The 20,680-nt window shown below is 43.9% G+C and overlaps 2 protein-coding genes across 3 annotated transcripts in view; one reads left to right on the forward strand and one right to left on the reverse strand.

Annotated features, from left to right (window-relative positions):
• The window catches only part of tchp (trichoplein, keratin filament binding), a 525,906-nt gene that overhangs the window by 347,074 nt on the left and 158,152 nt on the right, over positions 1 to 20,680 (forward strand). The gene's annotated exons all lie outside the window — the stretch shown is intronic.
• Positions 1 to 20,680, reverse strand: part of trpv4 (transient receptor potential cation channel, subfamily V, member 4) — a 121,022-nt gene that overhangs the window by 48,853 nt on the left and 51,489 nt on the right. Inside the window, exons 3-5 of the mRNA XM_059654958.1 lie at positions 20,083 to 20,255; positions 12,437 to 12,589; positions 3,226 to 3,366 (exon numbers count right to left, since the gene is read on the reverse strand). Coding sequence (XP_059510941.1) covers positions 3,226 to 3,366; positions 12,437 to 12,589; positions 20,083 to 20,255 — 467 coding nt within the window. The remainder of the gene's footprint in view (positions 1 to 3,225; positions 3,367 to 12,436; positions 12,590 to 20,082; positions 20,256 to 20,680) is intronic.

Consider the following 20,680-nt stretch of genomic DNA (forward strand, 5'->3'; position numbering starts at 1 on the left):
CCTCGGTTAGAAAGATTATTAGAGGTATCAGTAGATAGTTGCTCCTGCCCTTTTGCAAGTTACCCAAACCCTGGTAAGGATCGCATGCTCAAGATACCAGGAGGCCATTTAAACAGACATTTATTTTGATTGGTTCTGATTTGGATTTTGTTAAGCAATTTAACTGTTTTAAACCAGGTCTAGGTGGTCTTTTCAGGGCGTGCACTCTCCTGGATACAGGCCTATGAGTTTTCTTACTCCATTTAGGTCTAATGGAACTCTTTTACTGTCTCAAGTTCACGTATCGGCAGCAAACGACAATGGCTTGCCAGCCTGGATCCTGAAGAAAATTTTAACCATTTGGCCAAGGCTTGGCTTTGTTTTGGGATTTTGCTGCGGGCTGACCTAGAGTTCTTCTGTTCTGGATACGCCCTGAGTGAGGCCTTCACTCAAATGCTGTTGGATTGGAAAAGGTGTCCACTTCCATCAGAATATCCTGCAACTCATATGCTCCACTTGCCGCATTTTCCAATGATAAAGACAATTATAGTGCTTATTTGAAGTCCAGGTGGGCTTCAGCTAATAGGCATTTTTGCATGGTTACATCATTAATCCCACATACCAAACAGTCTCTCAGTATCTCACTTAGGGGTAAACCAAAATCACGTGCCTCTGCCTGTCATCTTAACGTTGTCAAAATTCCGATATGGATTCCCCTGGTTCTCGAATTGCTGAGTAAAGCTAATAGTGTCTCAGAATTAGAGGAAGCTTGGGGTCGTATTATCCCTTAATTAAATCCGACAACTCTTGGAAGGCTTTAGTATCTGATGTCTCAGGAAAAGTTGGGCTCTTAATAACTGAAAAAGCTGTGGGTCCACAAGCTATCAGGAGAATTACACGTTGCTTTTCAACTGCCCCAATATCATTTGCCCAGAAGAAATAATGCATTATTTCCATGTACTGGGCCCAGTCTTTGACAGTAGGATCGAACGAGTCAACATTCCCAAATAATGGCTTGATGCCAGAAAGGCCAACTCAAAGATGACTGTTGCAAGCAAATTTCTTCAGGAACATGCTTTTCTTTCGTCACCACTGAAATAACTCCACAGAGGCCAGTATCCTGTCAACAAGTCACCTGTTATTTACACATGGAGAGTCTTTGACACTGATCCAGCTCCCTCAGTGCCAGCTCTCAGAGTGAGCAGGATGTCTTTTCTGTCAGCCAGGGCTCCCTGATTGGAACAGATTAACAGCCCCAATCAGGGAACTCATATTCTATGGGGTATACCTGGCTTACCTTGTTACAATCACAAAATAATTAATTAGCTCAATCAAAACCATGGGATTAAAGGGCCAAGGTTACATGGATATGAAATTAACTAAGTGACCGAAATACAGTAATGAATGAAAGCTTTTCAAATTAAGGAAATGTGTGGTAAATGTGAGGTAATATATACATATTAATGATGTGAACTTCGATATACAGGACACAATTTTGAAGTTTGCACAAGACATGAAACTTGGAAATGTAGTAAACAGCAAGGAGGAGAGTAATGGATTTCAGAAGAACATAGATGAATTGATCAAATGGGGAGATACTTATCAGATTAAATTTAATTCCAAATCATTTTAAGTAATTTATTTTAATAGAAAATATCAGGAGACTCAAAATAAATTAAACAACACAGAAATACTTCATAGAAATCATTGCAAACAATGAAACACCCCAGCCTGAGGTATCATGTGGTCAGTAGACATGAGTCTGGGTCCAGTTCAGACTGAAAGGGTGAAGGTTCCATACTCTGTCATAGGGAAGAATGTAGTGGATACAGCCAATCTGCCCTGAATTACTCCTGAAATTCTGAAGAGGCAGGCAGCACTGTTGCAAGCTTCAATCTGCCTAACTTGTGATTATACGATGTTTTCACCATTGTATACCAGACATTTCTTGCCAATATTGTGAATGCATTTGGTGAAAGGTGTCAGGAAATACTCTCACTCTGCCTGTTTAATTGCTCACTGTAAAAGCCCCTCGTGACTCTGTTGTAATTTTCCTTCAATTGTTTTGTTTGAGGTTTGTTGAAATTTTAAAGTTCCACAAGGGAACAAAAATACAAAGCGTGCAGTTTTGTGTTACAGCAGTTGCCAAATTTCTTAATTTCTCTCCCTACGTTTCACCTCTTCCCCATCTCTACAACCAAAGGGAGTAGACTTATTGCAGTGCTAATGGCAATATGGATTCCCCATTACTGTCATCAATCTTCCTTGTAAGTCTTCATCATGAATGTCAATGTTGCTGTTTGGCCATGAGAATCACAGGAATGAGTCTGATCTCGTCCACACATGATACACACCCTCCTGCATTACTAGCAACTACTATTAGTGAAAGGGGGATGGAACATAAGTCATATTGGTTGGATGTACTGACCTCCAACTAGTCCAGCTACAATCAGAACATCAATTGCAGAGTGAGCATCAACAGTGAGATCTTCCTGGTAGCTATAGCTCCGCTCTACTTTACGAAGTATCAATAACTGCTCAACCAATTGCTAGCATCAAATATGTCCACGCATTCCCTCTCAGCTTCTTTTAAAATCCCAGGGATTCTGACTGACTAGCTGAGCACTAGCCTAACTACTCAAAATTAACTGGAGACGCATTTATCCCAAGAACATACATAGAAACACAGGAACAGGAGTCGGCCAATCTGCCCTTCAAGTTAGCTGCATGCTTTCTCCCCGGATCTTTTGATCCCTTTAGCCCTAAGAAATATGTCTAACTCTTTCTTGAAAGAATTGAATGTTTTGGCCTCAACTACATTCTGTGGCAAGAATTCCGGGGTCGACCACTCTCTGGGTGAAGAAATTTCTCCTCATATCAATCCGAAATACCCTACTCTATGTCCTTAGACTCTGACCCCCTGGTCCTGGACTCTTCAGTCATAGGAACATCCTTCCTGCATTTAGCCTATCCGCCCCAGTCCTGTTAGAGGAAGTCAAAGTCTAAAGATGAGGTAGGGGGAGTGTGTGGTTATATTGCTAGAGTGATAATCTGGAGCACTGGAATAATAATCCAGGTAAAATTCATGTTCAAACCTCACTTTATTAAATCATTTTCTTTATAAGACCTACCCAACCTCTAAGGAAGGGGAATATATTAATTTGGCAGTTAAATTCTCCTTGCTGTCAGTACAAGCACAGCATTGTCAATAAGATTAACAAATGAAAGACTGGAATGTCTTCTTACCGAAATAAAAGTATCCACCTTCGTCTTTGGGCTGGAAGAATTTGCCTCGGGCCTGTGCGTGGACATCAGCTCCCTTTTCAACCAGCAGCTCGACATAATGTTTACACCGGCGCTCGATCGCAATGTGCAGCGCAGTCTGGCCTGGGACATGAGGTAGAAAATAAAATCAGAGCCTCTAATGTCATTAAACAATAGAGTATGTTTTGAAGTGTAGTAACTGGCATAATGTAGAAAATGAAAGAACAGCTGGATAGATATTAAAATGCAGAACTGCACTCACAGAAAACAAATAAGGAAATAGTAAACTGCACCTTTTAAAGATTTTTTTCATTAATTCACAGGATATTGTCATGGCTGGCCAGGCAGCATTTATTGCCCATCTCTAATTGCCCAGAGGGCAGTTAAGTGTCAACCACATTGCTGTGCGTTCTGGAGTCACATATAAGCCAGACCAGGTAAAAATGGCAATTTCCTTCCCGAAAGGATATTGGTCAACTGGCTGGGTTTTTCTACACAATCAATAAACAGTTTCATGATAAACCTGAAACTCTTCATCCCAGGTGTAGAGCTGGATGAACACAGCAGGCCAAGCATCATCAGAGGAGCAGGGAGAAGAAGGGTCTAGGCCCGAAACATCAGCTTTCCTGCTCCTCTGATGCTGCTTGGCCTGCTGTGTTCATCCAGCTCTACGCCTTGTTATCTCAGATTCTCCAGCATCTGCAGTTCCTACTAACTCTTAATCCCAGGTTCTTTACTGAATTCAAATTCCACCATCTGCCATGTTGGGATTCAAACCTGGATCCCCAGGACATTACCTGGCTCGCTGCATTAATGGCCTTGTGATAATAACACTAGGCCATCACTTCCCAGGTTTAAAGTTGGACAAATTCAACTTGTGATAGTGAGAATAAGTGGAGAACTGCACAATATCATCCATCCCTGCAGTGGAACCTATTGCCAGGCTGTTGATGCAGGTGCTCCACACAATACTACAGAATGTCTTCTGACAGCCTGGATGAGCCCACACTCATGTGCAAAATGCAGGAAACAAGTTCATTAACAGCAGCCAAACCTTAAAGTAAATATACTTTCAAGGAAGTCAACTCTTTCACTTACTGTTGTTACAGGTGTCCATTGTTAAGTTGAGTTTGCACAAACCTAGCATGATTCTAGTGGGATTTGTCTTCATGTCTGCTGCAAGTTTGTTTGGGACATTGTATCTTTATTTCTTCCCTCAGAGATTAATTGTTGTGACATGATGTAGCTATATTTAGTCATAGAGTTGTCCAGCATGGAAACAGACCCTCTGGTCCAACTTGTCCATGTCAAACAGATAACCTACATAAATCTAGTCCCATTTGCCAGCATTTGGTCCATATCCCTCGAAACCCTTTCTATTCATGTACCCATTTAGATGCCTTCTAAGTGTTGTAATCGTACCAACCTCTACCACTTCCTCTGTCATTCATTCCATGAGCACGCCACACTCTGCAAGAAAAATGTTGCCCCTTAGGTCCCATTTAAATCCTTCACTTCTCACCTTAAACCAATGCCGTCTAGTTTTGGACATCCCCACCCGGGGGAAAAGACTTGTCTATTTACCCTATCCATGCCCCTCATGATTTTACAAACCTCTATAAGTTCACCCCTTAGCCTCTGATGTTCCAGAGAAAATAGCCCCAGCCTATTCAGCCTCTCCCCTTAGCTCAAACCCTTCAACCCAGACAGCATCTTTGTAAATCTTTTCTGAACCCTTTCTACTTTCACAACAGCCTTCCTACAGGAGGGAGATCAGAATTGCAAGCAATACTCAAAAAGTAGCCAAACCAATGCCCTGTGCAGCTGCAACATGACTTCCCAACTCCTATACTCAATAAAGGCATGCATACCAAACACCCATCTTCACTATCCTATCTACTTGCCAGTCCACTTTCAAGGAACTATGAACCTGCACTCCAAGATCTCTTTGTTCAGCAACACTCCCCAGGGCCTTACTATTAAATGTATAAGTCCTGCCCTGATTGCCTTTCCAAAACATAGCACCTCACATTTGTCTAAATTAAACTCCATCTGCCACTCCTTGATCCGTTAGACTGTCTGACCAAGATCCTGTAGTAGTCTGAAGTGTTTTTTCATGGAATAGCTACAAGTGATCCTACAATGGCTTTGTATGGATTCTTTGCCTGTCAAAGATCGCCTACAGTATGGAAACACGCCCTTTGGTCCAACACCAACCCACAGAGCATCTCACCCTGATCCATACACCTGTAACCCACCTAATCTATTCAACCCTGAACACTAGGGGCAATTTAGCATGGCCACTGGTGTGCATATCTTTGGACTGTGGGAGGAAAGCCACACAGACAGTCACCCAAGGGTGGCATTGAACCTGGGCCCCTGGGGCTGTAAGGCAGCCCTGCTAACCACTGAGCCACCACATCACCCTATTGTGGATGCTACAATCAGAAAATGTGTTAAAGAGTAAGTCATCATTCCAACTAACCCTCATCTTTAAATAAACCTCTTCAGCTTTTTCTTCAGTCTTTGATTCAGGGAAAATAAACTTGAAATAAAACCACAGTCTTAACTTTTAAGATTACTGTACTTTTTTTAATAACATGATATTTAGAATACTTCTGTGAGTTTATATTTATGTATCAATTGTATATTTCAACAAATTCAAAAAATATACGACTCTTTTAATCTAAATGCAGAAAATGCTGCATGCCGATTATCCCAGGGATTTGGCTAATGTGTCCAAACATAAATTAGGTGCTTTCAGCTCTCCAGCCTGAGATTTGATGCTGACTAATCACCATTGCCATTTACTATAAAACAACTTGGAAATTTCCATGCAATGAAACAAGCTCAAGGGGCTGATTTCCTGGCTGTGAGGTTCCGAGGTGAAGTCATCTCACTCAGGGTACATACTGGGACGTCACGAGCCTGCTGCTTCTGATTCTGATCCCTTTAATCTATGCCGCTCAGATGCACATTTTGCCACCCAGCTCTCTGGGCTGCATTATCCCATCATGACAGGGGATTTGGGGGGAGCGCGTGGTTGGCGGTGGAGGTCCGGAGAATTTCCAGATCCTAACCCAATTTCCAAGGAGGAAGCAATCACTGAACTGGATTTTTTTCAGACGAGCTGCTTTACTGCCCTCCCGGTGCCTCAAAAGTATGTAATTATAATCTTGTATAAGCAACTAATGCCTTGGGTATGTTTGCTGGATACGGACAAACTTCGATGTTTGTTTGTTTCTTCATATATCACACTATACAGAACTGAACTGCTGTAGTAAGTGTGTGTGTAAACAAAGATATTTTTATGAATAAAGTGTATTTTTGAAATAAAAATAAGTTGTCATGGAGACAAGTTCGCTATACAGTCAAGGGTGGTGAATCATCTCTTTAAGCTTGACAGGAAATCTGAGATCTTTCAGCTTGAGGAGGACAAAGACCCTACAGAGGATAGTAAGTGACCAAGAGGGTTCTTCAACTTGTCTGAAAGTTAAATAAACTTTTATAAAGCTGCCACGTCACCACTGTGGGAGCACAAATCCTCTACAGAGTGGTCTCTGGCTGCAGCCACACAGAGGCAGATGGGGAAGGCCTACAGGCCTGGCTGGAGCACCGTCTCCTCTGGCCTACACTAGGATAATCAGCTCCCAGTCAGTAGTAGAAGGGGTTAAATCTAACGGCACTAATCCCATCCTGTTTTCATCATCACACAAAGCGATGGAATGTCACCAGCATACAGCTCCCTCTCTGGTACAACTTCCTGGTTAAGATGCATGAAGTAGGACATGTTCCAATCAAGTTTCTTCTATCTCTAACACATCTCTGAATATTCTGTATTAGTTCATCAATATCAAGAGTACCAAAGTTATTGAATCGGGAAACTAAAGGACATCTGGATGTTCTATTTTGTGTGTTCTTAACAAGATTCTCACTTTCCCTGCACAGCTGTACACAGAGTAGCCCTATCAGCTTTGAATCTGTCTGATAAATGTGGATCAGTATAATTCAGAGCTGCGTCACCCGATTCGAATTGTCAATTGACCTATTGACAGGAAAATATCAGAATTTGAACTTTTACCCTGTGCTTTACGCATAATCTTTGTTATTCACTCCTGGGATGTGGGTATCTTTGACTGTCTGACATATTTGTCCCATTTCCAGTTGCCTGTGAGAACATGGTGGTGAGCTGCTTTCTTGAACCTCTGCAATAAATACATCTACAAAGCTGTTATGCTGGTTTGTACCCCAGTGACACTGGGCAATATATTTCCAACTCTGGATCTACCTCTGATTTGTTGTTACGTTTGACAAAGATAGCAATTAGAATTAATTTTAATACTGTTCCTCAGATTATTGCTCAGATTCAACATGAGGAAAAATATAGGTGCACTCAGTAAAACAACATTCATATCACAATGGTCCTCTTTTTGTGCAAATAACTTGTAGATTTCCTTTTAAGTGTGTGGATACAATTTGCGTTTTCTCCACTTTTGCATGAACAGTGAACATGAATCCTCTTGGTAAATCTTCCCAGAAGATGTTGTGAAGAACAGCCTCGAGACTTAGTGTATAATGTATGGTTAACAGCCTGCGATGTTTAACTAATATCAAAACACATGATTTGGCAGCACTCAGTGACAACAGTCTCATGTCTAAAACAGAAAGTAGTGGGTTGAAACTTCTCTTGAGATAACGGAATATTTAATCTAAGCTGATACTCCTCCTTCTGAGCCACTGTCTCATGATCAAGAGCAATTTACTTCCTCTCCATTGGAGATAGCTGATTAACAGAAGGGTTGCAGAGACAGGTTAGAGTGAATGGATGGAAAGATGGGTTAGACAGATGCATTGGTGAGAAAGGTTGAAGCAAAGGGGTGGAGTAGATTCCCTACAGTGTGGAAACAGGCCCTTTGGCCCAACAAGTCCACACTGAACCTTGGAGCATCCCACCCAGACCTATCCCCCTATAACCCACACACCCTTGAACACTACGGGCAATTCAGCTGATCAGCCTACCCTGCACATCTTGGGGCTGTGAGAGGAAACCAGAGCACCCGGAGGAAACCCACACAGACATGGGGAGAATGTGCAAACTCCACAGAGACCGTCGCCCAAGGGTGGAATCAAACCCAGGTCCCTGGTGCTGTGAGGCAGCAGTGCAAACCACTGAGCCGCTGAGCCACCCTTGGAGGGAAGAGTTAGAGAGAACAGTTGAAGAGAAGTGTTGGAGTGAAGGAATGGAAAGATGGGCTGGAGAAAAGGTTTAAATGAAGGATTGGAGAGAAGGGTTGGACAGAAGCAATGGTGAGAAGGGTTAAAGAGAAGGATTGGAGCTAAGGAGTGGAGAGGTGGGTTAGACAAAAGGTTTGGAGAGAAGGGCTGCAGAAAGGGTTGGAGTGAAGCGTGGAGCAAAATGTTAGAGAGATGGCTTGGGGGAAAGAGTTGGAGAGAAGCTTTAGAGAGAAGGGTTACTTCATGGTGTATGTGATGCTGCCAACCACCTTACTTACCAACATTCTTTCAGGATCTTGCTGAAGGCATCACTGATAGTCTTCCTATGGAGCTTTGAGACCTGTGCAGTAGGTGGTCCAAGTTTTCTAATGTGTATAGGACAGCAGGGATATTTGCTTTCCAGTAAAACTATTACCTTAGACTTGGGTTTGGGACTTAACACTATGCTTCTCTATATGGTTGCCCTTCTCATCAGAAACTTACGTAAGGCCAGAAATTGTCAAGGGGATTGGTTGATACAGTGGGTTAGATAATCCTCCCTTTAACTCTTTATTGCAGTCTGATGAGGAGAAACATTCAATATTTACAAGCTCCTGACAACAATCCTGACTTCCTAATTTAAATGAGTTTGAAGGGATTGCTGTATCATGCTCATTATCCACAGCTCATGAGGTTAGCCCCAGACCCCAGCTTTTTTCCTCTTGTTAATTTGTCCATTCTGATCATGTAGTGCTTTGTGATAGATAGGAGTTCTGTAGAAGTGGTGTCTATGTTCTATGGTTATCCATGGAAGATCTGTGCCACTACCCACCAGCATAACCTGGGTTTGGCATACAACAGTGAGTTAAAGATAGGACCCAGCTACCATGCTCTCCACAGAAACAATATTGTCCATATGCCAGTACCAACCAAAAGCAAAATTTCCTCCTCCCCACCCTATCTCTCCTGATAGATTTCCCATCCTGATGGTTCTCATTACTCCAAAGAAACAAAACCACAAGAAATTGCAGGGTTAGAAGTGGCTGAAAATTACAGAACTCCACCCTCCCCCTCTCTCAGACGCAGCATTAACTTAATGCTTTCAACTGAGTGTCAAATCTCAGTTCCCCTTTTATTTTTCACTGAGAAACCGTCCTTTCATTAATTAGTGAGAGGATGGGATTTGGTGCCGATTAATATTAAGGTATGAGAAATGAAATGAGTCGTTTCTCCTTATCGTGACCTCAAAAGGGGCCGATGGTGGGTCTGAGTTACAGGTGTGCTGCAAGGAAGAATCATACTGTGAAATTCTTCCCTTTGTCTCTGTGTGTAACTTCCAACCAGTGTTTACATCACAACGAGTATAAATCATGAACTGGGGGCAGAGGTGCTTGAAAGTCATTATTTATTACCTAAATTTCTGGCTACCATTTACACATTTTTTTCTCCTAAAGGAAAATAAAGGAGTAAAGTCTGTCTCTGCTAAAACTGTCTGTTAATATAGTCATTTAGGCTTCTGCCACCACAACAAACAGAGAAATCTGCCTTCGTGGACACCTGACCATGATAAATTCTGTCAGGAAAATACATTTACAATCACCTATGGTGCATGGTCTTCCCACGAGGTAATGGATGGTTTCAGAACAGAAATGGTAGACAGAACTCTCCCTGATGTGATATTTTAAGTTTTCACCATTGATTGCTGAAGGTAAAAACCAGAGCAGGAAGATTAATCCCAGGGAGGGTGAACATTAGAATTTTAGATATTTTCTAACCAACTTGTTTGGAGATGTTATTACACTCCTCTGAAGCAGATGGGACGTGACCCCAGGGCTCCTGGCTCAGAGCTAGGGATATTACTGCTGTGCCACAAGTGTGTGCTTGTTGCTGTGGTGCAGAAGATTTTACCAGAGTTTCAGCTTCCGATGATTATTCAAGATCTCCTGCCACATGCTGCAAGTATGTGGATGTCTGGTGTCTGAAAATCCACAACCATCCCCCAGCACATTTCGTACCAGAGATCCTGGATTAAGTGCTCGGCCCTCAGTGTGCCAGGCTCACACCTTACCTGGCATCCGGGGAGGGGCACAGGAGCCTGTTTAGGCTGAAGCCTCCCCCACCCCAACCCAAAACAAAAACCTGTTGACATGAGGGGATGGAGTAGGATGTCATTTTGCAAAACACAGCACCCACAGGCCTTGTCAACATCTGATAGAAGAGGCCAACACAGCAGAGATGAGGTTCAAGATAACAAAGTGTGAAGCTGAATGAACACAGCAGGCCAAGCAGCATCTCAGGAACACAGAAGCTGACGTTTCGGGCCTAGACCCTTCATCAGAGAGGGGGATGGGGAGAAGGTTCCGAAATAAATAGGGAGAGGGGGGAGGCGGATCGAAGATGGATAGAGGAGAAGACAGGTGGAGAGGAGACAGACAAGTTAAAGGGGCGGGGATGGAGCCAGTAGAAGTGAGTGTAGGTGGGGAGGTAGGGAGGGGATAGGTCAGTCTGGGGAGGACGGACAGTTCAAGCGGGTGGGATGAGGTTAGTAGGTAGGAAATGGAGGTGCAGCTTGAGGTAGGAGGAGGGGATAGGTGAGAGGAAGAACAGGTTAGGGAGGCAGGGACGAGCTGGGCTGGTTTTGGGATGCAGTGGGGGGAGGGGAGACCATTTCTGCGGTCTGGAAATAATTTGTCTGCCAAAACAAAAACTGTAGGGTGTGTTTAAAAACTGGAATGGGCTGCAAAGGAAGGATAGCTAACAGCGCCACTGTTGCCTTTAAGCAATAATCCTATAACTAGCTAAGGTAGTGACCATAAAAGATCCTGCACCTCCAAGCAATGTGACGCCATGATGAAAACTGAAAGTTGTGAAGTAACTCAGCAGGTCTGGCAACCCAGTGTTTTGAATCTGGTATGACTTTTTAATACTCAGTGAATAAATCAACTTATATTTCAGAGGGCTTTTCAAGACTTCAGTCTATGTACCATCAGCTGTACTATTCGAAAGGTGATTTGATAATGTTTTTAGTGTAAGATTAAAAATAGTTTAATCTTATGTCTGAGATAATGGGAACTGTAGATGCTGGAGAATCCGAGATAACAAAGAGTGGAGCTGGATGAACACAGCAGGCCAAGCAGCATCTTAGGAGCGCAAAAGCTGACGTTTCGGGCCTGGGCCTTTGGCCCAGCCTGTGGACATCATGAATGCAATGAAATCTGTTATTCACCCTGAGGTAAGGAGCCAATGAGGTACCAAAGAGAAGGGAGAAGTCAATCACTAACTCCTCACACCTTCTTGCCCCTGGTCACAGGCATGCCTCGTCAGATTGTGCAGCCTCCTTCTGTAGGAGGATACACATAATGTACAAATTAATATAAGCACAGGGGCCTGACTGGGTTGACCATCCAACTGACTCCATGCCACTATCACCACCAGCACATGTACTCCTCATGTCAACATGAGTAGTTTCAAAACTGAGCACTTCCTGCCCAAGGAAAACAGTTGGTGGCCTCTCCATTTCCAAGTGCAGACAGGAGCAGCCTCAGCTGTGATGCCTCCACAGCAGACTAGCCTACCATTGTTTCAGCTTTCAGCCCACATATCAACAAAGTAGTTTCAGAGATAGGAGGAACAGCAGATGCTGCAGAATTTGCAATAACAATGCTTAGAAGGGTCTGAAGAAGGGTCTAGGCCTGAAACATCAGCTTTCCTGCTCCTCTGATGCTGCTTAGCCTGCTGTGTTCATCCAGCTCCACATGTTGATATCTCAACAACGTAGTCGTTGAGTTTCCAAGGTGAGGTCAAACTGCAGGAGAGGAAATGAAGAGTCACCCATGAACTAAGTCAGCTCATTATTCCCAACTGCAGACAACTGAGCCAGCTGGGTACTAATGATTAATCCCACTTGAGGTATAAAGAGCTGCTTTAAGATAAGGTATAAACAAAAAAAGAACTAAATGCACAGCCACTGGCTTCTCACCTCTGTAATAAACATCCCGGAACGGTGCATTGATGAACTCACGTAGGTTTCCTGTCTTTTCTGCAATTTCAAGCACCACAGGAATGGTATCATTCTTTCCATTGGTTAGGTTTAATAGTGCTTTTGGCAAACATGTCTTCCCTGTCGAAGGTTCTGGGAACAGGGGAAAGATAGGAGAAAAGTTATTCTTAATTCCCAAAACATCGGGTGGCTGTGTATGTGCCACAATGACATGAACACATTTGATTTAATTTTATCCTTCCTTCAATGCATTTCGAGGTTTTACTGCAACAGACAATAATTCTGGGTTGTACAGCCTATTTCTTTCAGAAGTGTGTTTGGAAATATTTAGGCTATAAACTAGGACCTGATTTCCTTGTCCTGAAGGAATAAAAGCTAAAATATTAAAAAATGCCTCCCTTCCCAAAGAGACTGGACTGGAAGGGAAAGTGAGTGAAGTCCACCTGATGAATTGGGCATGTTGAGGTCACAGAATCATAGAATCCCTATGGTTTGGAAACAGGCCCTTCGACCCAACAAGTCCACACCAACCCTCAGAGCACCCCATCCAGACCCATCTCTCTTTAATTAACCTAATCTACACATCCCTGAATACTATGGGCAATTTCGCATGGCCTACCTACCTAACCTGCACATCTTTAGACTGTGGGAGGAAACCGGAGCACCCGGAGGAAACCCACGCAGACACAGGGAGAATGTGCAAACTGCACACAGACAGTCGCCTGAGGGTGGAATCAAACCCGGGTCTCTGGTGCTATGAGGCATCAGTGCTAACCACCGGTCATCAGTGAACACATAAAAGGTTCAATCTCCCAAGGTGTTCCCCAGAGGCAGAAACCAGTCACACTTGGAAATGAACATATCAGTTGTATCAGGGATCCTTTTAAGGGCACAAAATGAATTGGGAATGTCTCCTTCGCCAGTTTGATGGGTTTCTCCTTCTAGGTCATGAGGCTTGGTGCCCGTTAGCAATTCCCTGAGGTTGACCAGCAGCAAGCCTAGTGGGATTCCAGATACACTGGAACAAGTTTATTTGAAACAAACAAACAGTGAAATTGTAGCCAAAGAAACTACTGAGCAGCACTAACGTTTCAATAAATATCCTTTCCCTGCCCTATCACAGATCCCACCTCTCTATTTGCCTAGGTCCCACAGATCTCCTCATTTTTACAACCATGCACATGATTTGGGCTAAAATGTGCTTCATTTCCCTGGTCTCCTGCCTCTGTTCTGACCCCCCACACCAGCCACTAATGGTGTGAAAGACCCACCTCAAGGGTGATTCAGGTCCCAGTCTGTTGGATCCATGTTTCACAGTGGGCTGGATGTGAGATCAATTTCACTTCCCATTTCCCAACTCCAATGTAAAAATTTGGCCTCAAAAATCTGAATTTTGATACAGAAAAGAGTTTAATTTTGCTTCGCAACTGTGTGCCTAATGATTAATGCGGAATTATTGCTGGTAAGACACTTCGACAGCTTACAATTTTTCACCTTGAAACAAATAAACGTGCACTCCCCCCCTCCCACCCCCATCTCACCCCACAACTTATTCTGTCCCTGTTCAGCGTTGGGATTGTGGAGTAGCTCAGCGCACTGTGGGATGTTAAACAGCCATCTATAATCTGATCATCTCAGCCTCCCAGCCCTCTTTCTAAACTTGTTGAACAACCATTGGTCCTTTTGTGAAAACATTAGGCTGTGCCAACATTCTTGAGGCTCCCACACATCTGCATTGACTGCCCAAAATTGTGGCCAACTAGAGATATAAAATTGTACCGCTGGTGGCCAAGAACTGAGTAACAAACTGTATTTATTTTCGGCAAAGTACACTCATACTTTATCTAAAATAACACTCAATGTCAGAAAAGGCTGGTCTTTTTGTTTGATCAGCCTTTGGTCGGAGTTAATAATTGCCCCTGGGATTTCATAGCTGTAAAGAATTAAACAGCTGTCAGACCTGTAACACTCTTCAAGTATCTATCCGTCACAGATCTCATGACAACGAAAAGTCTGATGACTTTCTTATGCATCTCTCAGATTTATGAACAATCCTGTATTTATGGGTGACCCTCTACTATATAAATTAATACGCATGGTACCTTATAGGTTAGGTCCCTAGGTTTTGAATTGATTGATTGAATTGATTTTGTGTTGCACAGATTCTTAGCTGATTTTTATTTAAATTCTTGATCTATTCTTTAATCTATAGATTCTCGGTTGACCTGTCTTCTATTGATTCATGAATAACCCTGCCTTCTATAGATTCATGAATAATCACACATAGAAATGTTTAAGAGGCACTTAGACAGAGACTTGAACAGGCAAGGAATAGAGGGAATAAAGACCAAAAGAACTGCAGATACTGTAAGTCAGAAACAAAAACAGAAGTTGCTGGAAAAGCTCAGCAGGTCTGGCAGCATCTGTGAAGAGAAATCAGAGTTAATGTTTTGGGTCCAGTGGTCCTTCCTCAGAAACGGAAAAGAGGATCTGTTCAGACACATGGGATGGCATCGTGGTCAGCGCAGAAATGGTGGGTCGAAGGTCCTGTTCCTGTGCTGTACTGTTCTTTGTTCAATGTTAACTCTGCATTCTACAGATTCACAAATAATCCTGTCTTCTATAGATTCATAACTAACCTTGCATTCTATAGGTTCATTAATAACCCTGTATTTGATATATTCACAAATAATCCTGCACTCGATACATTCACAATTATTCCTGCATTCTACAGATTTGTGGCTGCTCCTGGATTTTACAGAGTAATGCCCTACTCTGAATTCTATGGGTTTGTGGACGATACTACATTTTGTAGATTTGTGGTCAACTGTAAGTAATAGGTTTGTGAGCAATACTGTGATGTATGGATTCTGAATTGATTGTTAAATTCTGCGCTGATTTTATAATCTATAGATTCGCAGCTGATTCCTTGAATTGCTTTAAGCTTCCGAGCAGCCCTAGCAAACTGTGTTATTTTCCCAGATGACCACTCCTGGTCCTTATCAATGGTACGTGGTACTGGGGAAAGGCTGCTTGGGTAGTCTCTCTTACCAATCCTCCTCTGTCTTCATTTTATCTTGGGTCTAACTAGTGGTCAGCAGGAGACAATACACACCACCCACTCTCTGCCCATCCCCTCAGACACATCTGCTCCCTTCAAAAGCTAGAGTAGAACTCCTTGTCTCCAGGGGAGGTGATGGCCTAGTGTTGTTATCACCAGACTGTTAATTCAGAGACCCAGGCAACGTTCTGGAGATCTGGGTTCGAATCCTTCTATAGCAGATGGTGAAATTCGAATTCAATAAATATCTGGGATTAAGAATCTAATGATAACTGCGAATCCATCGCCAATTGTTGGAAAAACCCATCTGGTTCACTAATGACCTTTAGGGAAGGAAACTGCCATCGTTACCTGGTCTGGCCTATATGTGACTCCAGACCTACAGCAATATGGTTGATTCTCAACTGCCCTCTGGGCAATTAGGCTTGGGCAATAAATGTTGCATAATAAGCAACACCCTCAATAAAAGGAAAAAAAAATTATGGGTAACATTAGACCCAATGCAATCCAAACACTAATGGTCAGAAGTTCATCAAAGGCTGAATAATCATCAGCCTCTTGCAAACCTTCTCCAAACTCTTGGAGATTGTGTTTATAATCCCACTGAACACAGCATGGCACAGAAGACAATGCACAGCATGAAAGAACACATCACACATCACAATGCAGAATGTCAGACTATAACATACCAGAGAATATCATAAGATTCAAAAAGACCAGGAACATGATTCCTACCAAGATAACAAAGTGTGAAGCTGGATGAACACAGCAGAACCAAGCAGCATCTCAGGAGCACAAAAGCTGACGTTTCGGGCCGAGACCCTTCATCAGAGAGGGGGATGGGGTGAGGGTTCTGGAGTAAATAGGGAGAGAGGGGGAGGCGGACCGAAGATGGAGAGAAAAGAAGATAGGTGGAGAGGAGAGTATAGGTGGGGAGGTAGGGAGGGGATAGGTCAGTCCAGGGAAGACGGACAGGTCAAGGAGGTGGGATGAGGTTAGTAGGTAGGAAATGGAGGTGCGGCTTGGGGTGGGAGGAAGGGATGGGTGAGAGGAAGAACAGGTTAGGGAGGCAGAGACAGGCTGGGCTGGTTTTGGGATGCAGTGGGTGGAGGGGAAGAGCTGGGCTGGTTGTGTGGTACAGTGGGGGAAGGGGAGATTTTGAAGCTGGTGAAGTTCACATTGATACCATTGGGCTGCAGGGCTCCCAAGCGGAATATGAGTTGCTGTTCCTGCAACCTTCAGGTGGCATCATTGTGGCACCGCAGGAGGCCCATGATGGCCATGTCATCTAAAGAATGGGAGGGGGAGTTGAAATAGTTCGCGACTGGGAGGTGCAGTTGTTTATTGCGAACCAAGCGGAGGTGTTGTGCAAAGAGGTCCCCAAGCCTCCGCTTGGTTTCCCCAATGTAGAGGAGGCCACACCGGATACAATGGATACAGTATACCACATTGGCAGATGTGCAGGCGAACCTCTGCTAAATATGGAAAGTCATCTTGGGGCCTGGGGCCCCAGAGAAGCTCGAACAGTTCATCCACTTCACCAACACCTTCCACCCCAACCTTCAGTTCACCTGGGCCATCTCCAGCACATCCCTCACCTTCCTGGACCTCTCAGTCTCCATTTCAGGCAACCAGCTTGTAACTGATGTCTATTTCAAGCCCACCGACTCCCACAGCTACCTAGAATACACCTCCTCCCACCCACCCTCCTGCAAAAATTCCATCCCCTATTCCCAATTCCTCCGCCGCATCTGCTCCCACGATGAGGCATTCCACTCCCGCACATCCCAGATGTCCACGTTCTTCAAGGACCGCAACTTTCCCCCCAAAGTGGTCGAGAATGCCATTGACCGCGTCTCCCGCATTTCCCGCAACACATCCCTCATACCCCGCCCCCGCCACAACCGCCCAAAGAGGATCCCCCTCGTTCTCACACACCACCCACCAACCTCCGGATACAACGTATCGTCCTCCCACACTTCCGCCATCTACAATCCAACCCCACCACCCAAGACATTTTTCCATCCCCACCCTTGTCTGCCTTCCGGAGAGACCACTCTCTCCGTGACTCCCTTGTTCTCTCCACACTGCCCTCCAACCCTACCACACCCGGCACCTTCCCCTGCAACCGCAGGAAGTGCTGCACTTGCCCCCACATCTCCTCCCTCACCCCTATCCCAGGCCCCAAGATGACTTTCCATATTAAGCAGAGGTTCATCTGCACATCTGCCAATGTGGTATACTGTATCCATTGTACCCGCTGTGGCCTCCTCTACATTGGGGAAACCAAGCGGAGGCTTGGGGACCTCTTTGCACAACACCTCCGCTCGATTCGCAATAAACAACTGCACCTCCCAGTCGCGAACCATTTCAACTCCCCCTTCCATTCTTTAGATGACATGTCCATCATGGGCCTCCTGCAGTGCCACAATGATGACACCCGAAGGTTGCAGGAACAGCAACTCATTCCGCTTGGGAACCCTGCAGCCCCATGGTATCAATGTGAACTTCACCAGCTTCAAAATCTCCCCTTCCCCCACCGCATCCCAAAACCAGCCCAGTTCGTCCTCTCCCCCCACTGTACCACACAACCAGCCCAGCTCTTCCCCTCCACCCACTGCATCCCAAAACCAGCCCAGCCTGTCTCTGCCTCCCTAACCTGTTCTTCCTCTCACCCATCCCTTCCTCCCACCCCAAGCCGCGCCTCCATTTCCTACCCACTAACCTCATCCCACCTCCTTGACCTGTCCGTCTTCCCTGGACTGACCTATCCCCTCCCTACCTCCCCACCTATACTCTCCTCTCCACCTATCTTCTTTTCTCTCCATCTTCAGTCCGCCTCCCCCTCTCTCCCTATTTATTCCAGAACCCTCACCCCATCCCCCTCTCTGATGGAAGGTCTAGGCCCGAAACGTCAGCTTTTGTGCTCCTGAGATGCTGCTGGGCCTGCTGTGTTCATCCAGCTTCACACTTTATTATCTTGGATTCTCCAGCATCTGCAGTTCCCATTATCACGTGATTCCTACCAACTTTTTAAGGTATATCCACTCCCCTAACCACAGTTTAAAACAATAGGGTATGAAAACTACAGGAGACAGATATACCATAACACTGATTTTAAAATCCCTGATTGTAACTGCTGTAGTTTGCTCTAAACACACAGGGAGCAAAAGCTATTCTTTTGCGGTTGAACAGCACACTAACACAACAGGGCCGAGTTACTAGTTGGGCATTCTTTATTGCTTGGTCAGACCAGGTACTGCTTTTGGCCCACAATCATCACTGCTTTCCTGACGATAAATGTCAGTTTTAGATAAATGCTGACTCGGGAGCTGTAACCCAGTATTGCTCTGTGCCTTAACGAGACCAATTTGATGGGGAACCATTTTCTCGCAACAAGAATCCTGACTCTAGTGATTGCCAGTTCATTCAAACTGATAAAACCTTATTCAGAACTGCTCTAATATGCATCTCCAACTCTAATCAAACTAAAAATGGTGAAAATGTTTGAAATAGGTCAGTCAGCATCCAAAAGATTAAAAATATTCTGGACTCAAGAATACTCTATAAAATATTAGGCCTCATTTGAAACCTTTTTTGGTCATTCACATGTTCACAGACCTGTTGTTCTTCCCAGTATCTTCTGCTTTTGTTTCAGATACATAGCATTTATCCTTTTCCCTTTGTCTTGGTTTCTCACAGTCAATCTCACTCTGACTTCTGGCTTGGAGAGGTATTGACACAAGAAATGGAGGCAGGAGTAAGTAGTTCAGCCTACATCCTCCACTATCCAATATGATCACAGCTGATCTTCTACCTGAATTTCACTTTCCCTCCCTATTCCCATAAGCTATTTTCCCTTTTCTCTCCAAAAAATCTATCAGCCCCAATCAACAGCTGAGCATCCATAGCTCTCCAGGTAGAGAATTCCAAAGCTTCAGGGCATATTGAATGGTAAACGTTCTCCTTATTTCTCTCCTAAATGGGTGACCCCGTCTTCTGAAGACTGTGACTCCCAGTTCTAGGTGTTCAGGCTCACAGGATCTATCCAATTAAGACCCTTAATAATGTCATATGTTCCAACAAGATCATCTCTCATTCTTCTAAAAGTTAGTGAATCCAATACCATGGACCCTCCCCACCACACCCAGCAAGAATATCCTTCCCTAGGACCAAAGTTATCCCACCAAGATTCTAGATAATTGCAGTAAGGTTCTTTATCGCTTTTCAATCATGGGTTACAATAATTAGTTTTCACGATTTCCGGTGTGCAGTAAATGTAGGGAAATTGCAAAGGCGTTCTTTTGTAAGAGACCTTTATGATTTTATTATAACTGACTTACACGTTCTCCCTACATGTTTTATCTTGCGACATGTTCCATTCCAGGGACTAATCCTCTCTCCAAATGTTCATAAGTAAAGACGGTCTTGGAGAGGCGAGAACGAGAACACTGAAATGAGCATGTCTTGTTACTTGAACGTTCAGAGTTTAATGAAGTCTCAAAGTGGTTACAACTTCAGTGATACCCAATACAAATCCTCTACATTTGGATTTTCACATTACCTCGAAATTCCTCATCCGTCAGTCGCTTCTTTTGGCTCAGTAGAAAGACAAGCAGGCCGTCCAGTCCGGCTACAGACCCTTGTGACACAACCTCAAACAGAAGTGCCCTGTTAAAGACCTTCAGAACAGGTGGTGGTTCAGGTGCAGGCGCCTTTACTTTTGGACTGTTTTTACTGGAGGGGGAGAAAAAGGACATGAGGAGGAGTTTTAAAGGGAGAAATAGTTTTCATAGCTGGTCACTCATTCAAAGTGCAATTTAGTCTTAAATTGATTTATTAAAATTGTTAGTTGAAAAATGTCTTAAATATTCATCAACCCATTCAGAATATACCTGAGGTGACCTTTTGCTATTGGTGAAATGAGTTCATCAAGTTGAGGAATGTACATTTGGGAGAATGTTGGTATCAAACACTCTCAGCTCAAGTACAGGATGTTTGAATTCAGAAATAACATATTTACCTCATAACTGGCTTTAGCCTGCTTAAGGAATCAGTATAACATTTATAATTCCTTTGAGTTCTAATCTGTTTGTTCCCGTTCCCAGTGAGACTACTAGTAAGAGTCATAGAATTATTACAGCACAGAGGCCAATCAGCCC

The sequence above is a fragment of the Stegostoma tigrinum genome, chromosome 26 (genome assembly GCF_030684315.1).
Source record: "Stegostoma tigrinum isolate sSteTig4 chromosome 26, sSteTig4.hap1, whole genome shotgun sequence".
In the NCBI taxonomy this organism is placed as follows: domain Eukaryota; kingdom Metazoa; phylum Chordata; class Chondrichthyes; order Orectolobiformes; family Stegostomatidae; genus Stegostoma; species Stegostoma tigrinum.